Below are 26,556 nucleotides of genomic sequence, written 5' to 3' on the forward strand. Positions count from 1 at the left end.
TTTAGTTTAGACAGAGTGAGTTTAGTTAGAGTGTTTCTATAGATATCACTTTTATCGCGCGTATACTCTATTCCAACCATAACAAGAAAAATGCCAAATAAACAACATTTGACAGCAAATTGACGAGATATAGTTGGTTGAGAGCTTGATTAATCTATGATATTCACTATGGATTTGCGAAAGAATTGCGTTTTGAACGTCGACGAAACTGTTGACGGAATTTTGGAAGTAAAATTAAAATGGAAATAAGTAGTTAAACGTAATAGTGTTGTATTATAAATAAAGATATATTAATCATAAACTCTTAGTAGTTCACAATATAGCTGAGTTATTAGCAAATCGCATGAAATACGTAAATCTAAGGTTTGTTTATCTTTTTTCCTACTTTCCTTTCTTTCCTTCGGAATAGGCTATACATAAGTCCACACGCCTTTTTATTGAAGTAGGTTCATGCACATTTTTGAATCACACAATTAACAGCTGTTTGATATATAAGATCTGAAATTATCTGACGTTTTATACTCACGTACAGTATGTATCTTCCTCGAACGTAACTATATACAATAGTTTAACTGTAACTCAGTCTTAAACAATAACAAATCGTAAAGTCATGCAAAACGCAATAATGAACGTTTTATAGACACGAAAGTTTATTCCACTAGACGCTTAATGTTGTAATAAACAGTGATTTATAAATCAAAATCAATTTGAATATTTATTATTGCCTTGTTTGTTTAAGGCTTCGATTTAAACCGTTCAACATTAAAATAACGGGACATTGAATTATCGATAAATGTATGGAATTATAAAATTGTTAATAAAAATAGTGTGTGAATTAAAACTATCACGAAAATAAATTTAAATAATGCTGTATAATATTGGACAACATCACATACATTACTCTGATCCCAATGTAAGTAGCTAAAACACTTGTGTTATGGAAAATCAGAAGTAACGACGGTACCATGAACACCCAGATCCAAGGCAACATAGAAAACTAATGAACTTTTTGTACATCGACTCGGCATCGAACCCGGGACCTCGGAGTGGCGTACCCATGAAAACCGATGTACACACTCGACTACGGAGGTCGTCCGCTATACATATTTTAGTTATTTACACGGTAACGGTAACAATTTTATTACTTGTCGTATAATTATTTTCAAAGGCGGTCAATTTATTACATTGTGTCTGTAATTCGTATTATATTGCTTCATTGCAACCTATGACACATCACTATTTTTTTATTCGGCATGTATTTTGTGACGACAATTTCAAGTAAAATATTTTTATTGACAAATGGTAGTAGTGCATACAGCCGTAAAACTTTAACGTATAATGCTATATGGCCATTCGCCAATAATATCGAACGTGTGAAACACATCTGTAGGCTAGATCGTTACGTTTTATGACGAATATAATTTTAAACTGTGAATTACTACAGTGTCGTAAAAAATAAACGATTATTTGAATCAATATTTTAAAAATGGCAATGTTATTGCAATTTATTTAGTAATACGGTACTAGTATATGAAGCGACTCTATGGTCAGTCTAGTGGTTTAGTGGTATGGTAACATCGGTTGTTTCGTTGGCCATGTGGCTAATAAAACCTGACCCCGAGGTATAGGGATCAATCTCTAGGTCGAGTCAATTTAAGATTTAGTGTAACATATTTTTCTGCAGAGCAATTGTCAGAAACAGTCTGGAGCTTGGAAGCAGAAGATGTGAAGGTCATTCGTTGCCCTGGAGTGCCCTGCCATTCATGTTAAGTTTTTATGTATAATACTGGTATCGTAGCCGTTATGTGTATATATACAAATGCGATACAAATAATTTATTTCTTATAATACTAGTATTTTATTGGTTATATTTAACTTGGTAGTAGGGCTTTGTGCAGGCCCGTCTGGATTAGCGACACGCACTCATCAGACATTCTACCGCCAAACAGCAGTACGCAGTATTGTTGTTTGGCGTTATTACAGTGTTCCGGTTTGAAAGGTGATTGAGCCAGTATAACTACAGGCACAAGGAACATAACGTATTAGTTCCCAAGGTTGGTGGCGTATTGGTGATGTAAGGAATGGTTCATATTTCTTACAGTGCTATTGTCTATGGGCGGTGGTGACCACTTACCATCCGGTGGCCCATTTGCTCGTCCACCTACCGATATCATAAAAAAATACGCGGCAACAGTGGAAATAATAAATAAATAAAATGTTTTATTAACTCGACCACGGTACTAACGATCTGGTTCAGATACAGTGTAATATCTTTTTTGGCACTACACCAGACATCGCACTATCTACTTATAGACCAACGAATTACACTAAAAAAAAGACATTAAGCAATAATGCTTCTCGCCCTGACATCTTATGAGTACTATCATAATTTTGTTGTATTTTTATATAACAAAACAATACAATTATAATTGATATAAAAGACAGATTGCTAACGAAGCAAACATGCAAACTTTGGGCAGAGTGGAGGGTCATCGTGGATTAAAAATTGAGATATTTGCCTCCTAGGATGAAAAAAATTAAATATTTATATATTGATTGATGGATTGATGGATTAATATATTGATGGATGTTAATGAAACGTAGATAACCAGTTAAATTCAATCAATCAGTACCATGCAACTTATCCCGCCCCTATGTAACCAGCCAACCAATACAGTATATATGCAGATTTTTATTTACATTAAATGTTTGATGAAAAGTATTGATACAACATGCAGAATAAATCGCACTGTATATACTGTTCGTTTTTCTCATTCAACCGAGATGGTTCAGTGGTTAGAACGCATGCCAGCACCACTGAATTACCATGTGCTTAACTTATTTATAATTCATCTCGTGCTCGGCGGTGAAGGAAAACACCGTGAAACAACCTACATGTGTCTAATTTTAAGGAAATTCTGGTACATGTGTATCCACCAATTCGCATTGTAGCAGCGCAGTGGAATTCGCTCCAAAACTTCAATGGTATAATAATTTAGAGGCTGTTACATAAATTTACTTATTTTCCTCATTTCCTTATAATATTTTAGTTTTAGTTTAATTTAGTTTAGTAAGCTGATGCGAACGCAGATTTGAAGAGGAGGTGCAAAATCGATACTAGAAGAAATAAATCCAAGATTTTATAAAAAATGTAAAGAGCTAGCTTTTCTAACAGTAGTTTCCACTTAGAAGTATCGATAGGAACTTCAATGGAACCTTTTCACTTATGACATTACGTTTGTTAGGTACCGCCCAAAGTACAAGTTCCCATCTCAGTTCCCAAGTTTGATGGTGCATTTGTTTTGTAAGAAATAGTTAAAAATTACATACGACGCCAATGTATAGGCAGTGGTGACCTTGCCATCAGATAGCCCTTTTGTCAGTCCGTCTACCTATTCCATATCGATTCCGCACTTATATTTTGTCACACATAATATAATATGTAAGGCGCCTTATAATCAGAATGTACTCACTTCGTATTTCACTCGTGTAATATTGAAATCGAGTATCCTTTAAATGTCTTAATTATTTTTAATCTCACATATCACTTCCTAACATTCAACGATCGTGTTCAGTGGTGAGTTTTGAATTTGATCTTACTGAATAATTCTACGAAATCAATATTCAATTCATTCAGGTCATTTAGCATAAATTGTACATATTGTACATACGAATACAAAACAACAAATTCATAATTGAATGATACTAGAAATGGTATTAGAATGATGAAACTTGGCGTAATATCTTTTAATAGAGAGAGTATCCATGTGAATTTACAATTGACCAGATCTTCATAAGAGACTCAGAATAAGTACCACCCGCTTCCATATAAACCGGCAATCCTTTGTGTCATTGTTCATATGAAAAGGGTGAATGAATCATTGGAATTACAGAACCCTTTTTAATCCCCTATTATAAATTTCATATAAACATAAGAAGAAATTACTAGTTATTATGAGTGGACCATCTGTATATTAGCCTTTTCGTATCTTAATCATAATATGATGTAATCAAGAAAATTGCAAGAACTTTTGAATCGTCATTCAAAAAGATTAAATTAAACTTTAAGATATCCGTTTGTAGTGTAGGTTTAAGTGTAACTGACAAGAAAAACAGTATACTCTTTTTTGATAGGTTAATTAAATTCCATTATTATCAAGGAGTACCTATCAATCAACCTGTGAAGGATCACCACTAGAAATCGTTTACAATAGAAGAAAAGTAACCCTCTTCTAATTGACACAAATGAATGCAAATATTACATAAAAGATTTTTACTATTGCAGAATGAGAATTGTACTGAGACAGTTTCGTTTATGTAAATTGAGAATAAAAAATAACCTAAAGTTGATCCCTGTGAAAGCCCCTTTTATCGATACTTGAATTCTTTAAATGAGGCACAAAGCCTTCAGATAAAACGCATTTTATGTCCAATACAATCAAATACTTCAATCTTAAATGTACCAATAGCATTTTGAGAATTTTTCAATGTATTGTAGAAATAGGTGTACCATTTGACAATTACTACCTCGTCGTTTCTGTTAACTCGAATTGCTTACGAAACGTTTTATTAAGTTTTGTAAATGTTGAAAAATTTGTGCATATTTTAACGAATAATTTTATAAAACGAAAACAATGTTATATGAAATAGATTTATTAGTAGTTAAATATTTCAAATCAAACCAACTAACTCATTTAGACGTAATAGTATAGTAAAGATCAAATCTAAAAACCAATTCAGTTGAACCATTTATTACCACACGTTCGACATTCCCCTGGGTATTTGATTGATGGTCAAGAACCTGCAAACCGGCTACCAATAAAACAGCTATTCCCCATAGGACCGTAATCTACTATATAGTATAACTCGATCAGTGCAATAAGACTAAAATGTAACCTAACCCTTATCGCAGATTTCCTATGGGAAGACAATCCATATATTACACATTTGGGAGTTTAATTAACTTTTTAATTACTATTTTAAATATTACCGACCGTAGCAAAAACTGCGGTAGCTCTATACGGTATACTGTAGTAATATACCTGATACAACAGAATCTGATATTTTGAATAGACAGTTCAAAAGATAAATCAAAAATAGCGCTACCAGCTTGGAATCAAAATTCCACCGTACCATAAAGAAGATCATTACTTTTCTTTTTCATCAATCATATTTTAAACGAAGATCGCCAGTTTAAATTCTGTCAATCACGACTGAGTTTTCACGTGCTTAATCTTTGTATAAATATTTTTCCTCGTGTTGAATGTACATCGTGAGAAAACCTGCACGTGTCGCTGATATTCTGTCACATGTGAATACAACAAACTACAGTGGAGCAGCGAGGTGGGATAAGCTACAAAATCCTGTTAAAAGGGGGGGCATTACCCAGTATGACGTTTAGTGTTTATTACTATTTATTATAGTAACAGAAATGTAATGTTTATAATCTCTAACTTTTCTAACCGTGGATGCTGCCGAGCTGAGTCCCTGTCAGGGACGGTAAATGAAGATTCCGTGGCAGTTTATAATCTAAAGTGATTCTTAGAAATACTGCAGTGTCGATTGTCATTTAGATGAATATTGTTTAAAGATAACTTTGAATTTTGCTTTCTTACATTAGGTAAGACAAACATACATAGTAAACATTTTATCATTTAGAAATAAATTATTTTTTGTAAACCAACTTTTTGTATCACTGATTATGTATTGCTTACATCGTCATAATTGGGTTGTATCCTGACACCTATAAATAGTAATGAGATATTATTAGCAAACTAAACAATATCACAAATACCTTTAACATAAAAATGCAAATCATTTATATACATCAAAAAGAGAATAGGGCACAAAATAGATCCTTGTGGAACGCCCATTCTTAGTACAGTACTAAACGACTTTATTCCATTAATTGAATCCTGTTGAATTCCTTAATCAAAGTATGAAGCAATGACATCAAGAGTTTTTCCATTAACACCATAATGTTTTAGCTTGTATAAAAGCTTTTCGAGCTCTACACTATCAAATGTTTTGGGTAAATCACATAACACACCAATAGCATTCTGTAATTTCTCCCATGCATCGTATATATGTCGAAGTAGTGCCATTCCAGCATCAGTTGCTGAGCGACACCTCGTAAAGCCAAATTGTTCATTCTGAAAAGTAGTATTAATACCAAAGTGAACCAGAACTTCACAACTGCAACTTCAGAAGTTGATATAACATAATTTTTTCAAATATTTTGCTCAACGATGGAAGTATTAGAAATAGGTCTATAATTACTCGGATCGCTTATGTTTCCACTTTTAAAAATTGGTAATACTTTAAATACATTTTAATATATCAGGAAAGGAACCTGTTTCCAAACTTTTTTTAAATATAAGGCTGTATAAGAAACGATATCATAAATAATACTATTGATTAGGTGCACGGAAAGACCCCCCATAGGTAATTAGTTCTTTCGATGTTAAGACTTGTAAACACCTTTATAATATCTGATGTAGTAAATCGTACAAATAAATGCTTTAAACATTGAATGAAACATTAAAGTAGATGATTTTAAGTGGGAAGTCACTTGAGTAAGTATTTTATCGAATAAAGTTTCAAATGCATTTACTGCATCCAAATCCAAATGTATCATATTATCTATTTCCACAGGTTAATTTCATACGTTGTCCATTGGTAAAAACATTTGGTATGAACCCGCTATCATCAGTTAAGATGCACGCGATCTAACTATTGGGCTAATCTAACAATCAAAAGAAACAAGCCTAAATCTTTGTTTTTGTATGGCTCACATTTTGCGTTGAGCTACATTCTACAACGTCCCTGAAAAAATCGGAAATATTTCTGGATCATTTCAATTTCGGCTCGCATATACAAAACGAACGTAAAAACAACCGACTGTTACAGCTTACATTGTAAAGCATGCATATTGTGTAAAAAATGTGAATTGATAAAATTTTGAACAACTTCATTTTAGATTTAGTAGCATAATAAGGTTATAGCTTTGATTTAAATTCAGAGTCGATAGTAAGGTTTTTCCGTTTAATTTTTTAGATAAGCTATTAAGTAATAGTTTAGAGTTCCAAATCAAGTAAGGTCCTGTTCCTACACTTATCTCTCTTTCCTTGTTTGGTGGTTGATCACCTTGGATCGATCTCTTAATTTTCGTCCCATTAAACTATATTTAAAGGGAATAAAGATAACACTTGTGCACAAATTTGTCGGCTGTAATATTTCCTGCGTTAATTATTCTTAGGGATTGGCCGCCATAGCTGAAACTAAGTAAGTAGTATTCTATTATACAAGCGTTTAATGCAAATATTTTTCCCTATAGGAAAGATTACTATACTTATATAATAATTTGATGAAATTTTAGTATGAAGGAATGTTGAACTGAAAGGAAGAGACCAACCCATAAAACGCAGGCGAAGCCACACCGACAACTGTAACTGATAAATGAGAAAATATTGAGCACGAAAAAAACTTATTTATCTGAAACGTATGCTAATTCTGTTTGTGTGTATGTTGTAAACCAAACATGAAACACAAATATTCATATGTTTATTGAAATTTATTAAATACATAATATATTTTGGATAAATCACAGAATATATATATATATCATACTCGTACTGAAACGTGCTTACATAAAATGAATAATGTAGATTACGTCTTAATCACCTACATGATAAAATTCTATGCGAAATTTTGTGAACACTTAGTTTATAATTTGTATGTAATTAAAATTAGTATAATATAATTAAGGATTTAAATAACTAAACAATAGCATTTGTATCGCAATAACAATTCTCTGAGCGAGAAATGAACCAGCCCCTGCCACCGGAGAAAATAAAACGGGGTGCTGTGGTCCACAGATTTTAACTTACATATGTCATCATTGTAAATAAAGCTGAGGTAAGTAATAAGGCTGATGCACTTTCGAGGTTTGTTTGTGGTAGTATTGGAGTTTATTTCACTATTATTTTATTAGGTAAATAAACATATGGGAAATTTTCATCCATAACATGGAGCCTTGCGCACGATAGTTTCCTCTACCGCCGCACAAATTAAGCACATGGAAAAACAGTTAGTTCCTCAACTGAACCCGCAAGGGTCCGTTAACATTCACGTGTTCTAACCACTTGGCCATCTCATTATAAATGTAAATAATTATCATGTAAATATATAACCAGGACGAGTTAATTACAATCACAATTGTAAAAGAGCAACGACCAATATCTAAATGAATTTGCAACGTAAAATAGCGAATCGACAATTTAATCGCTGATTAAATCAAAATTGACTAACGAAACAATGCCTCGCTAATAGCAAATAAAGTGACAAGTCAACCGATATGGTTTTCGAAGTGATGATTAACATTTAAATATTGTCAACAGCGTAGGTAGATAACTTAGTTTGATCGGTGATTTCATTTTAATTTGCACTGTGGGAATGGCGACTTAGATCCTATAAAGTACTCGTAAGATGGCTGTTTCATTGGTCTAGAGACTCGCATTGATTTCGAAGTAGTTTCTATAAAAAATAATATTAGCCCAGAATCCAGAAGCTGCGCAAAAGCTGCCGTTGGAAAGTGCGCAAAGTCATTGGACCTCGTCGGATTAAAAAATTGCGCACACAATTATGTGTGTGCTTAGTTCCCTTATTAAATTAATAATATTTTTTGAGTTGCTAAGAATGAACTGTTAATGTTAAGCGTATGTATTTTATTCTGACGCTTTTGAGTAACGCTTCATAAACAATTATATCTAATAATATAATATCCGTTGAGTATGATGTGATAAATTAATACAGCCAACTCAGAATTATTACGTACAACAGAAAAAAATATACGAAACATTATCATTTGATTTATAATAAAATAAAATTCACTTCTACATTAAAATGACGCAAATATTTGTAGCTTTGGGTTTTAATAAATTTTTAGCTCATGTCACAAAACATAAATATCATAACATAAAGTGTTTAGTTAGTATCCGTTTATTTTCATGCAAAATATTTGAATTGTATTTTATAACACACATATTCGATAGGATTTGTAAGAGAGAGAGAGAGAGAGAGAGAGAGAGAATAAAGTGTATTTTTACATTACATTAGCAGCCCGTAAATGTCCCACTGCTGGGATAAAGGCCTCCTCTCTGTTTGAGGAGAAGGTTTTTGGAGCATATTCCACCACGCTGCTCCAATGCGGGTTGGCGGAATACACATGTGGCAGAATTTCGTTGAAATTAGACACATGCAGGTTTCCTCACGATGTTTTCCTTCACCGCCGAGCACGAGATGAATTATAAACACAAATTAAGCACATGAAATTTCAGTGGTGCCTGCCTGGGTTTGAACCCGAAATCATCGGTTAAGATGCACGCGTTCTAACCACTGGGCCATCTCGGCTCTAAATCATCTAAAGTGTATTATAATTTTGTATTATATATAAGAAGTCACTGAAAGGAAACTACAACAAAAAATCCAAGTCCTCTTAGAAGGCATACACAACAGCGGATGCACAACGCCTTGTGCAGATTAGCAATGACCTTGTCTCGCATCCTACGAACTGTGCAAACAATTTCTGCCAACCTTCACTGCTACCGCTCAGGAATCAGAATGAATTGCTAGCTCTTAAATCCATTGGCAAAACTCTTTGCTGACAACTCTGTGATCTGCGGGAGTATATAAACTCGAATGTGAGTGTGGTTTATCTTACATAGGTCAAACAAAGAGAAGCATCGGTACTAGGGTCAAGGAACATATAGGAGATGTCAAAAATAGGCGTTCTTCAAAGTCTGCAGTCTGTGAACATGCTCTGGATAAACCCAACCATTTTATTCGATTTGATAAACCACAGATCCTCGCTAGAGAACACAGATTCATTCCTAGAATGATACGCGAGGCTATTGAAATTCAAAAACATCCGAACTTCAATAGAGAAGATGGTTGGAGACTTTCTAACACTTGGGATCCACTCATTAAAAATTTAAAATCCCAAATCCAACAGACTGCAAGACCTAAAGATACAGTTAGTGCCTTCTGCGTGCAACCGGAACGCTACTCAAGATACCAATTAAGAAATCGTTGGCGGTAGTTGTAAATAATATTTCTTTATAATTCGAACAGACAAATGTCACCTTAGTCTGCCCGTGACCACGAACACTGCAAAGTGCTCGAAATGTCGGGATGTTAAAATAAAATAATTAATATACGCGATTAAATCCGTTAAAAAAACTAGTTTTATTTCAACTCTGTGATCGATGATTGTAGTGCGCTGCCAAAAACAATACTAAGTTGTGGTCACATAATCCCTTACATTAAAATCAGGCAGCGTGACAGGCATACCGAGCTGCAATCACTTGATGTACTGAAAGCTAGCGTTAGTACGGGTTTCGATCAAAACGGCTTTACATATGGGGTGAAGCTATCGACAAGCGTGGGAAATCGTTGGCTTGATATCTATAGGCGCTGAGCGCTTTCTCTCGACTGTATCACGGTGAGTCCTCTGAGGCATTATTCCCTCGAATTCCTGCATCCTCTTTTCTTGACAATTTTACGCGTGCTCTCGATATCACAGCCTAACTGCGACATCACTTCCATTGCAGACGAAGAAAATTAGCACCTCTTTTCTTCGTCGCACCGCTAAAAAATAGATTTCTCTACCAGCATACGTGTTCCCCTTCTCTTATGTATGTTTGACGAGGCACCAGGCGGGCCGGCTTAGCGAAGGCGACTAGTGTAATTTATTCTTCTTGACTATTCTGGCCATTTTCAAGTGCGGATTCTACTAGCATTTACCATCAGGTGGAGTGGAGTCATATGCAAACCCAACAAATATATATATGAAACTTTTACAGTAACATATATTTTTTTTAATTTAAAGTTTACGAATAGAGTTTTGGTCTTTGTATATCCATCAATCATAGCAAACATTTACTAAAAGCAACGATTATTTTTAACATTCGGTTTTTCTAATTAAATAAGAACTAAAATCGTATTCACATAAACAAATATCGCCCGTCCGCACTGTAAACAATTAACAAAATGAAACGTGGAATATTACACTCTATGTACAAAACACTTAAGAGAGATAACTGTACGAACGTTCAAACTTTACTCCTAACTTGTTTGACTTCGCCATCTACGAACTGCCGTGTCACAGGTTCCATTAGTATAATTATGCGAAGTTACGTATTTATTTCATCAGTAACACCGTAGCGTAATGACTTGCGCTTCTAATATTATTAGGCACGGGAAGTTAAGAGGGAAATTTTGCTTGTGTAAGAAAACCGAAACCAGAACGTCGTAAGAGCAAAATATGTACAAATATATTTGAAGCTCTTTAATACTTTATTTTCAATATTTGTCTACATTATGTGCAATATGCACCATCATATCATACGTATATATAGGAAATTGTTCTTCAAAAATCTGTGTCAAAAAATCAAAATCACATTTGAGTCGTCATTCAAGTCAGAACTATATTAAGTAAAACTACCAACGGTTCGGAATGTAAATTCTACCGAAAAGAACCTTTAAGAAACTCATTGCTCTTTTCCATTTAACATTTAAAATACAAAGTTATGTTAGTTACAATTATGTAATATATTCTGTCTGAAAGTCAGTATCTGTGTCGACGAGTGTTTAGATTGGAAACCTAGGCTGTATGTTCTATAAAACACGGGAAACAGTCCCATATTCTAAAACGGGTTGCTACTGCACCCATTTAGATTGCAACTGAGAATCTCTTGACAGATCTAATTCCTATTTGGCTTGAATTCAGGACCTCGGGATCTGTAGACGCTAGTCACTAGACTGACGGAACGATTTAATTTATCATACAAATATTATAACTGAAGTAAGTTTTGCGTGTTTGTATAATTTCATCTCTTTTCGAACCAACCAATTTTCGCGGTTTTTCCGAACCGATACGTATTGGGAACCTTCAAGAAAAGAGCGTACTCATTATTTAAAGGCCGGCAACGCACCTGAAAGCCCCAGGTGCAGAAGTCCATGGGCGGTGGTAATCACTTCCCATCAGGTGAGCCTCCTGCTCGTTTGCCCGCTATAACATAAAAAAAAAATTAATCGGATTAATATGGATAAAAACAAAAGGTAACTTTAATTACATTTATTTGTCACGCGGTATTTATAATTACATATATAAATATTGAATCGTAGCATTAGATTTTTAGAAAGATAATACCTTTTTCACTTTTCCATTCATACAATCTTAAGGAATATTAAAAATTATTAACAATCTTGGAGCTCGAGACTCCCTTCGGGACGTTACTAACAATGTAGACATATTTACGGTTGCGTCACAATAAATTTGGAAGAATATTGTGAATATTAATAATTATAAAAAGGGAAGTTAAAAGAATCATAATATACGGCAAATTTCTACTCCCCAAAGTGAGGAATTCATTTATATAGTAAAATTACTTATTAAGAATAATTCTAGAAGTTGAAAAACATGTATATGTAATGTGTGTGTGTAACAGAACACAAAACGAAACTATTTTGTTTTATAAATAGCGTGTCGTTCGTATTCATACATTCAATACAGTAATTAATATGTTATAATATTAAATTACCAATTCTCAATGTATATAAATTTATTTCGCGTATCTCTGATATGACTCTAAGGTTTTACTTCTTAACTTTATCTATAAAGATTTTTCAAAGACGAAAGAAAATTATTCACACAATATAGTAATCATTTTATTAGAGCTGAGCGAAGTTCGGTCGCACAGGTCCTGTTTCACCGAATACAGTGGTTTATATTTAATTTATTACTAAGAGATATAATTTTCACTTTCTATTTGAATTTAGATTATATAGTACGTGTCTCTAAAGATCCGTCTAAATTATTTTTTAATTTTCGGGTTCATTGAAATAAACCTCTTTAAATTGTCGTTTAATTGAAGTTTTTTTTTATTTAAATCAATATTTAATAATAAGTTACAAATGATACGGCTACTGAAGATAAAATGAGTAGAACACCGTTCGCAAATAAACTAAGTTTATGCAATATAATATAAAAATAAAAGATGGTAAATCACCAAATTTACAGTTCCACGTGAATAATGCTAATGTTCCATACCATCCTTGAAGAAGCACTATCAGGAATGGTGACACATTCAAACAATAACTGCAGCCGTCCACATTTAATATCACAGCATTAAATATCTAATCCATGTGGGACTTATAAAAAAACCTCCTGCGATACAAAATATAAAGGTTTAATAAAATAATGTAATCAACCTACAGATAAATATTATGATCGAGGGATGTGAGATTTTAGATGACGACTCCGACTCTGGAGAACCTTTCAATTGGGTCAAAAACGGTATCCACGGCAATTAGTTAATAAAATCTAATTCTACATAATAATAATTTTCTGAACCTTTAAAATAAATTTAATTTATTTTATTATTTAAATTTTAAGAAAATGTAAAATCGAACTGTGTTTGCAACATAAAATATGGAAAGCGACATGAATTAACGACACGGATGATTAAAATATATAATAATATATATTATATTTTAACAACTATAAATACAAAGTTCGCTTTCGACATTTCTATCTTTAAATTTCTGGTACATGTAACTATTATTACATAAAATAAATAAAGGAATTTCAGCTGTAGCAGAAGTAAACGTACTAAAATATTTGTAGTAATATTAATTGGTACTGTAGTTGTCTGTTGATTTGAGGTTTGGTTCAGTCGATCGGGCTAGTTCGAGAGCGAAATTCAATTACAATATGCAAAAATAGTATCAATATAATTGGACGCAAAGCGAAATCTACAATACCTTGACGTCATTAATTCTTAACCAACGACGATATAGAGAAAGGTTTTCAGATTATAATTATTACTTTACTAATAACATGGTTAACATAACTTTCTTATTTAAAAAAAATATCAAATTCAACTCAAAAATATATAAGACACATACTCATTAAGTAAGCTCTATTTTATATATGTATATATTAATCCGAATTACGATCGACAAACAATACAAAAATATGTTCGTACATCGTCGCTCCAGGGCTGATATATTAGTCACAAACATTGATGTATTTAATATCAAATAAATAATATAATTGCAAAACATTTGTCAGTATTGTATGCCTAAAATACATGCTATACATGTGAAGAGGAGAAAAAGCTATTAATGATCTGGTGTTTGGTATTCCGACCATCATAAGAAACAACAGTTATAAAGAAATAATGAACAAAATCAATCGTTTGTAACAAAATATATTTGTAATAAAATATTTCGGAGTATTGCTGTTTAACTGTTTTTAACTGTTGATACATACACACACACACATACACCCTGAGAGTAATAACAGTAATAATCATTCATATCTCATGGAATCACGTACATGCTCTCGAAAGATTAAGATACCAAAAATCCATCTAAATAACGACCTACATCTCTTCAAACTTTATACAAAATATAACAGGATCTATCAGCTAAATCACAAATATATCACCATACATACTAGCAAAGCAAAAAAGGATGGAAAAATAGTCAAGGATGTAAAGAACAACGAACAATAGATCCAATAGTAATGAGACAAGTACACGCAAAAAAGAAACCTTCACATTTTGTACATAGATTACAAAAAAACATACATACATACTGCAGTACTATAAAATTCACCCTAATGTAATAACATTCTTAAGTACTACCATGCTTCAATTACAGTCAAAGTCAAAATTAATGTAAAATAATGAATCACTTACTGTTGAAACAATTAAAATACAACGAGAATTCGTTCGGGGAGATTCCCTCAGTCCACTATGTATTGTATTGTACTGAATCCTTTATCATAGTCGCTTACTAACACTCAAATGGAATTTAAAATAAAACACAACGACTCATACCATAGTCTTTCAAGCTTATTTTATATATATATATATATATATTTATGGCATTGGTTAGCGGACGAGCATATGGGCCACCTCATGGTAAGTGGTCACCACCCATAGACAAAGAGGCTGTAAGAAATATTAACCATTCCTTACATCACCTATGCGCCACCAACCTTGGGACTAGATGTTATGTCCCTTGTGCCTGTGATTACACTGGCATATGGACGATATTAAACTCTTTGCAACAAATAAAATCGAAATTACAAAACTAACTGACATCACACAATCATTCTCAACAGACATGCAAATGCAGTCCGGGATAGAAAAATTTAAAATTCACTCAATTGTTAAGAGGAATACGCAAACAAATTTAGACATACTAGATCTAGTATGAGCAAATAGAACACAAGGATGAACAGAACACAATATTAATAACCAGACTTTCACCAGTCAAAACAAATAGAGCAGAATCAAAATTAGGTTAAGACTTGATCAAGAAATTTAAAAATCGACTTATTTTTTTAAGAACCTAGCTCAACTCACGTAATACTGTGAAAGCTATTAACACCTACGTAATCTCAAACGGATTTACTAAAACATGATATGATAAACACACACATGTCTACATATCGAAAACATCATCCCAGATCATGCATACAACGCTTAACACTACCGCTTCACGACGAAGGATAGGGCTTAATTGTCATAAAAAATCTACATAACTAACAAACAAACTGCGGACGTATTTCTTATAGAATCCGATCACTCTCACCTTCACAAGCATGCAATCGAAATGGACACATTTTTAACTAACTTAATCTAAGCAATAGAATTAAAATAATTTATAACAAAAAATAGATTCGTGGTCAGATGAGACAATTTACATTATTATTTACATATTAAGACAATACATAACAGTATTTGCGATTCAACGGGGAAATGCTGCTAGCATTCTTGCCACCATTCCGAGCGGTCAAGAATTATACAGTAACTATTTTTAATTCATATTTGTATATATATTTAAGCACTTAATGTTATCAATTCTTATGTTAATAAATATGTACATGTGATAGGCTGGATATTACAATAAGAGATAAAAATAAAAATATGGTATTTATTATAGATAAAGCAGTAAGACACACACATAATCTCTGTAATACACACAGTAAAAATATGACAAAATACGTAGAACCGAAATCAAAAGGCAATTAGATAACGTAAAAATCTTACCCGTTGTTATATCTACAACAGGCGTTGTCCAAACCTTCTCGACTAACCTAAATGCCCTGAAAATGTCCGCATTCAGAAAGCCGCTATTGCCAACATTTACAGGAGCACAAAAAAAATTTTGTCATCATCATAATTTTGCATAATTATTATTTAAAGGCTTGATACACTTGGCTTAGGCTCCTGTATCTGTTTTATTACCCCTGTAAAAGGGAAAAATAATAATAATAATCATACACAAATACATTTTCCCTTCCTATCATTGCTCTTTATACGGGTAAAAATAAATTGTTCAATTTTACCTGAAAATTAATTAATTTTCCTTCCTTATTTACATATTATTTCCTCATCTCGTTTACTTTTAATTTCGGTGTAACAACGCCCCCGTCGCGTCGTCGGAAGGTAGTATTTGTTGATTTCGTCCGAATGGTTTGATTGTAGCGTACGTTAATATTCGAACGAATACATATTTGTGTTTCCAAATAATTGCTTTTACGTTTTCTGTTTAAAAAATGATTATTTTTAGCATTTTATTTCAGTACTGATCGCGTCTGCGTGAGTATACGCGGATTGCGCGCGTTGGCGGCGCGGATTAACGTGTTAAGCCGATTTTAATGGCGGAATGAGTAAAGATACATAAACAACTTTGACCTTGGATTGACATGGCATTATCGCTCGAGACCAAAATCATGGATTTGTTCAAAAATAGCGTTTTTATTCGGTAAAATTGTTATCGAAATTTAATGAGATGCGAATTAAAATAGTTTTGATAATAATAAATAAAGATATATCAATTTCGATCTGTAAGTAGTACATATATCAGTGTTTTTAACAAATTGCATGGAATATGAAAATCTAAGAATTATTATACCATTATGTTACCAGTAAAATATAACGTGTTGTTGCACATCGCGCGCTTTCTCGAGTGAGCGTGAGTGTGTTCAAGCATAAATATGTGCAAAAATATATAGTGTACAAAAAAGTTCTAAAAATTGATAAAAAAATGACTAACTCCGGTTTTAATCGAGTTCTGTAATCGTACATTGAACACAACGTTTTCAAATGGTCGAAAGGAAAACAAAACAATAAATTTAAGGAATATATTGTTACTTATCTTTGATAAATAAATAAAATAAGTTCATAGTAAAATATTGTATCTATAATCAAAAAAATATCAAAATCCAAGAGTCAATATAAACGAATTGATGATTATAACCATTATATTATAGTTTAATTACCGAAACACTGATTAATAATAATCAATTGATAGAAATAAATTAAAAAACTATTTTTTCGGCTACATTGTGTCAAAACCATCCCTTAATAATACATATCATAATTATATAATCATTTACGTGATTTTATTGACCTTGGAGTAGCAGTGCCAAAACCTTCATTAAAAGTATAACACCTCGCCTTATTGCCCCCACTGGTGAAGGAGACGGTTAAATTTTTGCCCCGAGGATCGGAATCCACGCGTTCATGATTTGTACAGTAACTATTTTAATTCTTATTTGTATATACTTAAGGGATAAATTATTTAATTGACTGATAAAATTATATCCAAAATCACGGATATATATATTTAAGCACTTAATGTTATTAATTCTTATGTTTTCAAATTTATAAATAAAACACTATTCAACTAAAGCTTATACCTATATAAAGATTATGTTAAGCAAACATTCAACTAGAAGCTTTCCCAATGATTGTCTTAGATATTTTATACAAAAATCACAGCCCTCGGTAAAATAAGCTTAGTAAGAATTCTTTTTTAATATTAAGGATTGAATATTGCTTTCATATTTTTCAAGATATTTATATGATTAAATGGAATGTTCTTGGTCGTCTTTTTATCTTTATGTAATACTCGGTGGTAGGGATTTGTGAAAGTTCGTTTAGGTAGATAGCACATCTTAATATTTTCAGCAAAACTATGTATTGTTAAAATTGTTGTGTTCCGGTTGGTACAGTGAGTGAACCAGTATAACTTCAGACACATGGGATATAATAACATAGATCCTAAGATGGTGGCGCATTGGAGGTGTATGGAATGATTATGATTTCTTACGGCGCCAATGTCTATGAGTGGTGGTGACCACTTAGAATCAGGGATCACCATTTGCCAGGCTGCGTCTCCTGACGATGGCGATTATCATTCTCTAGATATACTCTTACTCAAATAATCCGACTGGACGGCAAATCTGTCATTTTTTCAAACCAGCTGGAACAAGTATTTACTTTTCTTTGTTTAATAACTATGACAACACCAATAGTTAGTATTTATTCTAATACTATTATGCTCACGGCTTCCACTTGTTAGCGGTAGTAGTAGGTTTTAGGTATTAAAAAGTCCATGTCCTTTCTAGGCGTTCAAGCTTGCTTCATATCAATTTTTTTCGCATTTTTAATATTAGTATAGATGAGCCTGAAAATTATATCTGAAAAGATGACGTTAATTAAATAGTAACAGCAAAGCCCAAACCTTAATCTTTATTAAATAAAAATCGGTAACGAAGTAATTGTTTCCTTAGTTATAAAATTGAATATTTGCAAATATGTATTTATATATATGTGTGTGTGCATATACTTAAATATACTCACAAGTGTACATAATTGTCGGCATGTTTCGGGTTTCCCGACATCATGGAATGGACGCGTTAAAATCGGGTCACCGAGGTCCCGAAATATGTCGAGCGATTCTCAATAACGGAAGAGTAAGCCGAACCATTTAACAATTTTAAATTTCCTCATAGAAATTATTGCAAATCCACCAGAATGCATATCATGCTACTTACTCACTTCTCTTATTAAATTTATACTTTTTTATTTTATTCCAACATGAAAATAATTTTGATACATTGATTAAAATAATATACCTTTACTTATTTACATGTATATTTTACATATATACGAGTACATTATTGATGGTAATGGAGATTTTTTTTTTAATTTATCTTATTAATAAATTATTGAATTGTTTCAGGAGACGAGTTCGTGTATCAGGACTCGTGGGGCGGGATCGCTCTCATGTTCGCGGCGAACCAAACTTCGAAAACACTCATGCCTAATACTACATTCGTAAGTATGAGTGAATAATTGAATTATATATAATAAACTATTTTTATACTTTTATTACAACATAAGAATTGTTATATCTTGTTATTATAATGCTTGTATAAGTTGTCGTGCGTTGTAGCTCCGCCCTCGTGTGTCGTAGCGTGATATCGAGTACATCCAGATATAATCGAATTAAATCAAGTAAGGTCTTTATTTATTAATTATTAAAACAAGTCTTTGATTTAATCTATATTCAAAAATACTTTGAATATACTAGATTGCATAGGAACAAATACCATACAAAAATAGGCACATTTAATTGTTTAATGATTATTGAGGATAAGGTACAAAACATATACACGGATAACCATAGACAAACTCTACCATACATATTTATGTACCGTGTATATATATATATGCATTCAGTAAAAAGCGGTTATTTTAATATTACAAACAGACACTCCAATTTTATAAAATAAAATATGTATAGATTGATTGTCAAATTAAACACTACCACTAACCGACGAAAGAAACTTAGCGAGTCCTTTTTTAATTTGTGAATATTTACAGATATTCAATATGAAAATAAATATGTCTTTTGATAAACTTCTTAGACTAAAATTAAATCAAGCAGGTAACACGCGACGTAGAATTATGGACGAAATATTTTTACAGTTTAAATAAACATCTATGTAATAAGGGTCTGTCCTAATAGTTCGATATTAATATATAAATAATTTGACTTCATTTAATATAACAGAATACGTTTCTAGATATTTATTTGTATGGTTTTCATATTTTAATTTGCTATATTATATAGTTTTAAATGTAACAGAGCGATATGCAGAAGATCACTAAATAATTAGAAATTCGATAAACTTTAATATTAAATATAAACCTAATAAGTTTTCGTTAATTCCGTATAATTTTAAAGAAACGTAATATAAATTTAAATTCGTATACACGGAAATCAAACATATATAAGTAGTGAAATAAGGTCACTGGCGGGTTAGGCGAATTCAATTATATCAGCATCTGTTGACCTCCTTAGTGTCGGTGATAAATCTTTTCCTTGAATTAATTAATACTAACATTGAGCTTCGACAGGATAAAAGGGACTATTCACACTTTTACGTAAGATTTTTCAGATTCAAAAATTAGTCGCGATGCGGTTGCGGTTTCGAGTCTATATTAATAGTTATTGTGATCATGACGATGATGATGATGTCGAATAAAGTGGCCATTGACAAGTAATTGATCTTATAGGCCATATTTTAGCGCACAAGTATGTGCGCAACATCTTGTGCAAAGTGATAATCAGTCTCAGAATCCGATGACACGGAGAATCGGACAGGGGCTGAATCAACGGCTACATTAGCTTTCCAAGACATAAGAAATGTTGACAACCGACTTACGCTGATATGCCATATTGATACGCGTATGCTTTAAATTTCATAATTATTATAGTCAGTTTCGCATATCACATTCTGATATTTCACTCTTGTATTCTACTGAAAACACAACGTCATTGAAAGAAAGAAATTGAAGTAAATGTTAAACGAGTTACCAATTTTTGGCTAATTAAAATTTCAAAATGAAGCGCTCTTAATAAATAAATATGTTAATAATTAATCTTAACTTAATGCTTAACAAGAAATTTATCTGGCAATTCTGTTTCGTATTGAGGGAATCATAAACAATAAATCAAATGGATGCAACTAGAACCGTGCGAATGAATTGGTCTTTCTTAAACATATATACAGCTACGCTACGCTCTGTGTTAATACTATTTCCGATATCTGGTCGTTGATTTTCTTCGTTTTTGCAAATGATTTTGTTTTATACAAATCCGGAACTTGTCATGCAAATGCTTTACAAAAAAATAAGTAAATCTCTATTCCATGTATTTTTTTTAGGATATTTGAAGTCATCGGACCGAAACGAATACACGTAGTGCACACGGCGATATGAGTAAAATGTTTTTGGTACATAAAAAAGGAATCTGGAACATATTTATGGAAAAATATTTGAAACGTAAAAAAACAAAAGAGTTTGACATATACGAGCGAAAAACGATTTACAATATAAAAACAATGTATCCTATATTCGTGTAAAAAAATATGACTCGTTGATAAAATAGAATATAAGAATACATCAAGTAACAGGCTATTGGGCGTAGTGAAAATACGTTGTTGAAAATTATTGTTTAGTGTATTGTAACATACATATGCAAGTCATCAAATGAATCGTGTTGTCATTTTACATATCGAACTATTTAAATGAATTATTTTTGTGAAGCGAAATATTTTGATACATTTGAATAAGTTTTGGTCGCTTTCCTTGAATTTTCAGGAATCATCAACGATGTCAATCTTCGGACTATAAATGTTCACGTAAAAAATCAAGTTGATCCGTTATTCCGTCGCTGTAAAATATAACAAACCAACAAACTTTTAACCGCATTTATAATACGAGTTGCTTCGATCAACGATATCCCTGGTATTGTTGACTAGGGACTGATAATAATTTATATTATTATTTATCTGGACAACTTATTCGTACCAATTGAGACCCACATAAGTACATCTCGAGAGATTACGAGTCTGAAAATATGTTTCGATGTTGTTCAATTATGCTCAATCTTCTTGGATTGATCTTTTCCTATGAGCGAAAAAGAGATGCAAGATGAACACTGAACTATTCTTTTCTATTATAAGATAAGACTCATGACAGGTTTATACGTCATCTCGTTTTTATAATGTAAGCTGGATTTATCATGCAGTATTTCAAAGGATAAGCACAGCCGAAATAAAATAAACTCCCATTTCAAGTAAATCCAGATTATCGAGGTGTCAGTTTTGAATTAACTGTATGTGTGTATGTATTTCACGCAGGCGCAACTACTTGTATAATAAACGAGAGTAACTACTGTTTTTACATTCTGATTCTGTGTTGATTTGATTACATATTGTGAAATTAATGTCAAAAGGATTTGTACTGGTCTACTTCGGTAAAGTATATATTTAGATTTGAATTGTGAATGTGAAAATGGATTTCTTAATTGAATAGTCTGAAGGCTGATGTAATCTACTATTATTCCAGGATGTAATTGTATTCTGGATATTTAAGAATACTAGCTAAACGTGACTGTTCTGCCCTCGTTGAAGCGTGATGGATCATTTATAGCATTTATCAATAAATGGTATATCTAACGCAAGAATATATTTTCAAATCGGACTCGTAAATCTTGAAATTAGTGAAGATCGAGTAAGCAAACAGGCCTCAATTTAATATATTAGTATAGATAACAATATAAATTCAATAAATATAGATAAATAGATACAAAACAGGTTGCCTTAAAATTGTATTAAGCATTGTAGTATAAGTCGTAATAATCGATGTACGTTATTATAGAGAAGGCATAAAATGTTTTAGATCGCGTGATTGGCAAAGCACAGCTAATTTGAAATGCTTGTCAAATCCTCGCAGCTCTGTCGGTCCGAACATTTATCCACAGACAGCTCATTTGATTGTCAATCTATTTCCATTAAGCACACGTTCCGTATACTGATATGTCTGTTATGGATTGGGACCGAACTAAACTTCTACACGATTTAGTACAGTTTATGTGAATAGTTTGTATTTGTATAGGCCTGAGAACTTGAGGCCCTGAGCTCAAACCCTGGGTTGGTACAATAAAGAATTATTGGGTTTCTCTGTCGAAAATGAAATCAAAGTACGGAATTTGAAAGTGTACCGTGCACATTTGCGTAACCCAGAGAGTATGTAAAGCCGCTGGTCTTGCGTCTCAACTCTTTCCGGGCCTGTCAAATTTGCCGTCCAATCGGATTATGACAGTGAAGAACAAAATAAAGCAGTGTTTACATGCACACTTTTGCAGTATGAAAATGTCTTAATCAGTCCGTATCTGAAGGAACAGAAGGACATCATAGCTTTATGTAGCAACTAACGACCCACTCCAGCGTCGCACATATAAATAAAACCACTCAGAAATGATATAGCATTTTACTAATGAAAATAAATTAGTAATTTGATCATTAGTTCCGGGGATTACCAGTACAAACTAACGGGTTTTAATTTTTTATAATATCAGTATATTGTATAAACTATTGCCAGGTGCGAAAATTACTTGATATTTGTAACATTTAACTGATAACTGTATTTTTACGCTTTGTTGTATATATTATAAATTAAGATTATTATATAGTTATAAATACAAATCTTTAAACTAAATTGAATATACAATTATAATGTAATAATTAAAACAAAATACCAATAAACAAACATTTTGAAATTATAGAAAATACACGACCTGTGGCACGCTGTGTAACCCGTACGCTGACGCGGTTACCTGTACGATCGGCTAGGGACTGCCTTTGAGATAAATAATGTCGGTTTTCGAATACAAGTTTCTTAAAAAGATTATTATTGATTTATGTTGTAAACATTGTTGAAACATTTACTCAACATGGTAGGGTCACATCGTCAACTGAAAATTCTTAGAATACTAAAAAGATTTATTACAAAATGAATGAAAGACTTATGTTATATAGTAAAAATGGTCTCTCTTAAATATATTTATAGGTTTCTAAAAAGCCTATTAAGCCGTGTTATAACAAAAAAAAATTCGTCAAATTTATAATAACTTTATAGATTATATATATAGAGAAGACGAAATATATCACAAATAAAAATCATGCTCGACAAACAAATCTTATTTCTAAATTAACTGCTAACTTTCTAGTTTGTCTAGTGGCTTGATAATAATATAAAAAGGCGCAGATCCCGAGGTCCTGGGTTAATAGTTTTTTTTTATCTAATAATTCTCAGTAGCAGCTCGTTGTTTGAATGCTGACTATCCCGAGCCTCGGATAGCTCGATAAGACATTGGTCCCGCGCTTGATCTTTCGTCCAATCGTGTCGAGGGAATAGAGAGGTACATGTGTTTGCACACACACACCATACATTACATTTCCTAAAAGTTTTCTGGGTACAATCGACAATTCAAACTGATTAAAATTTATTTATATATATACATATATATACCGGGTAGGCATATGACTCTAAACCACGTGAAGGTAAGTGGTTTAACGTGGAAAGGTGGTGTTAAAGTGGTAGTAGAGTCCAAACGCGAATACGGCCAGTAAAGTCAGAGACAATGAACTGCACTAGTTGCCATCGCCATGCCGGCACACAAGATGCCTGTTCACGCCTCGTTTGAAAGAACTCAGGTTTTCAGAGGAGGAGAACAGGTGTGTTTGTAGACAATTACAATTTTCGGCGGTGCGACAGAGGAAAGAGTTTACGATTGTCGATATTTAATAAAAATATATGTATAAGTTAAAATTGACCACTAATCGAGTAACCGATCCTATTGTTTCTTTAAAAGATGAAAGCTTTGAAAGCTCGTAGAACAAAACAAGTCAAAAGGGTAGCTTATATACTAAAAGTACTTCGTAGTAATATTTTCACCATCAATCTAAACGAAAATACTCATTATTCGCTTCGGCCTGAGTCCATTAATTTTCGGTCGAAAGCTTTTGTTTTCCATTAATCTCTAGACATATAAACTTTCAGATTACTAAATTAATCTATAATACATTTATTGACCATGAATCTCGATATGGCTCAGTAGTTAGAATGCGAGAATTTTAACCGATTATTGCGGATTCAAACCCAGGTAAGAATAAGTGAATTTTCACATGAGTAATTTGCATTTATAAGGAAGATGAAGGAAATAATCATGATTAAAACCTGCATATATAGATAAAACCTGGCAATCTACAATAGTGCAGAATAATCATACAAACTTGAAACCTTTACGTCACAAGGAGAGTAGAGTCCGGCTGTGAGATATTAAGAGCATGTTCCTCTACATTTATTAATATAAAATCATATACATTGCGTACTTCAATATTCTTTTACTTGGGACTAGGGCTTTGTGTAGGCCCGGTATGTGGAATAGTTCCTATTTATTTGCCAATGTCTATGGTCAACGGTGACTTAGGAAGTGACACATTTGTCAGTTCGCTTACAGTTCGCCTTCTGTAAGAAAACACAAATCAAAATTTACTTGGTGGTAGGGCTTTGTGCAAGCCCGTCTGGGTAGGTACCACCCACTCATCAGATATTCTACTGCCAAATAACAGTACACTGTATTGTTGTGTTCCGGCTAGAAGGGTGAGTGAGCCAGTGTAATCACAGGCACAAGGGACATAACATATTAGTTCCCAAGGTTGGTGGCGCATAGGTGATGTAAGGAATGGTTAATATTTCTTACAGCGCCTTTGTCTATGGGCGGTGGTGACCACTTACCATCAGGTGGCCCATATGCTCGTCCGCCAACCAATGCCATAAAAAAAAAATTAAAAATAACTACTGTAAAAATCATATCCGCAAGAATGCTAGCAACATTTCCCCCTTGAAACGCAAATTGCAATTCTCAGTGTGTATGAACCAGATTTTTCCCTGCAAATTAATTAACACGAATACACCTATATAATTAAAATGATTACTTTTAACGTATATTTTGATTAAATTTTTTTAAATATATTTCATACATTTTACCATAAACAGTATTGAAAATTTGAGGAGAACGTACCGAAATTTTAAATTTCGAACATTTTATTTTTTAATTGGTAACTTACGCTCGTCAATGCTTCAACCAAAAAAAAAAAACACATTTGAAATTTGACATACGGATATTAATTAATTTACTACGTATCTTTTTAGATTTCAAATGTAATTAAATATAATAGAAATAAATCTATGTCAATTATTCAGAAAATTACTATAGCATTAATTGTATGTACTATTTTAACATTTGAAAAACACTGACTCATCATCACCATTTGAATCGATCGACGACGTACAAGTGTGTATCGACCCCCGCATTTATTATATCCCACGCGAAGTTTAAACTACTAACGATTAAGATAAGACGATTTCATCAGGATTTACGACTTATACTGAAAACTTTGAAGAACAGAAATTATTTATATAGAGCTGATATAATCTCTTTGAACGCTGTGAATACTAACACGAGGATTATAAACTGACAAAATAACCCAAACAATTGCCAAAATCCGATTATAATTATTATGTTCTAAGTAGCAAGAATCTTTATCATTCATTATTTTTGGTTGGTAATTATAGAACAAATATATTTCAATAATAAATCGTAAAAAAGTAATTTATTTATTGTTACCAAAACTGATATTATAAATTCGACGATTTTTTTTTCGACTGTGACAAAGCCAATATGATTCAATCAATCTATAATAGAACACATAGATTTGAAACGAAGAACCCAAGTTCCAATTTGAATAAGTACCAATAGGATTTCACATCCTTA

The 26,556-nt window shown here is 32.5% G+C and overlaps 1 protein-coding gene across 2 annotated transcripts in view; it reads left to right on the top strand.

Moving 5' to 3' along the window:
- LOC125073581 (inactive dipeptidyl peptidase 10) overlaps positions 1 to 26,556 on the top strand; it is a 162,743-nt gene that overhangs the window by 77,417 nt on the left and 58,770 nt on the right. For both annotated transcript variants that reach the window (XM_047684454.1, XM_047684453.1), the window contains exon 3: positions 19,108 to 19,202. In XM_047684454.1, coding sequence (XP_047540410.1) covers positions 19,108 to 19,202 — 95 coding nt within the window. The remainder of the gene's footprint in view (positions 1 to 19,107; positions 19,203 to 26,556) is intronic.

This window comes from Vanessa atalanta, chromosome 24 (assembly GCF_905147765.1).
Source record: "Vanessa atalanta chromosome 24, ilVanAtal1.2, whole genome shotgun sequence".
NCBI classification, from domain to species: domain Eukaryota; kingdom Metazoa; phylum Arthropoda; class Insecta; order Lepidoptera; family Nymphalidae; genus Vanessa; species Vanessa atalanta.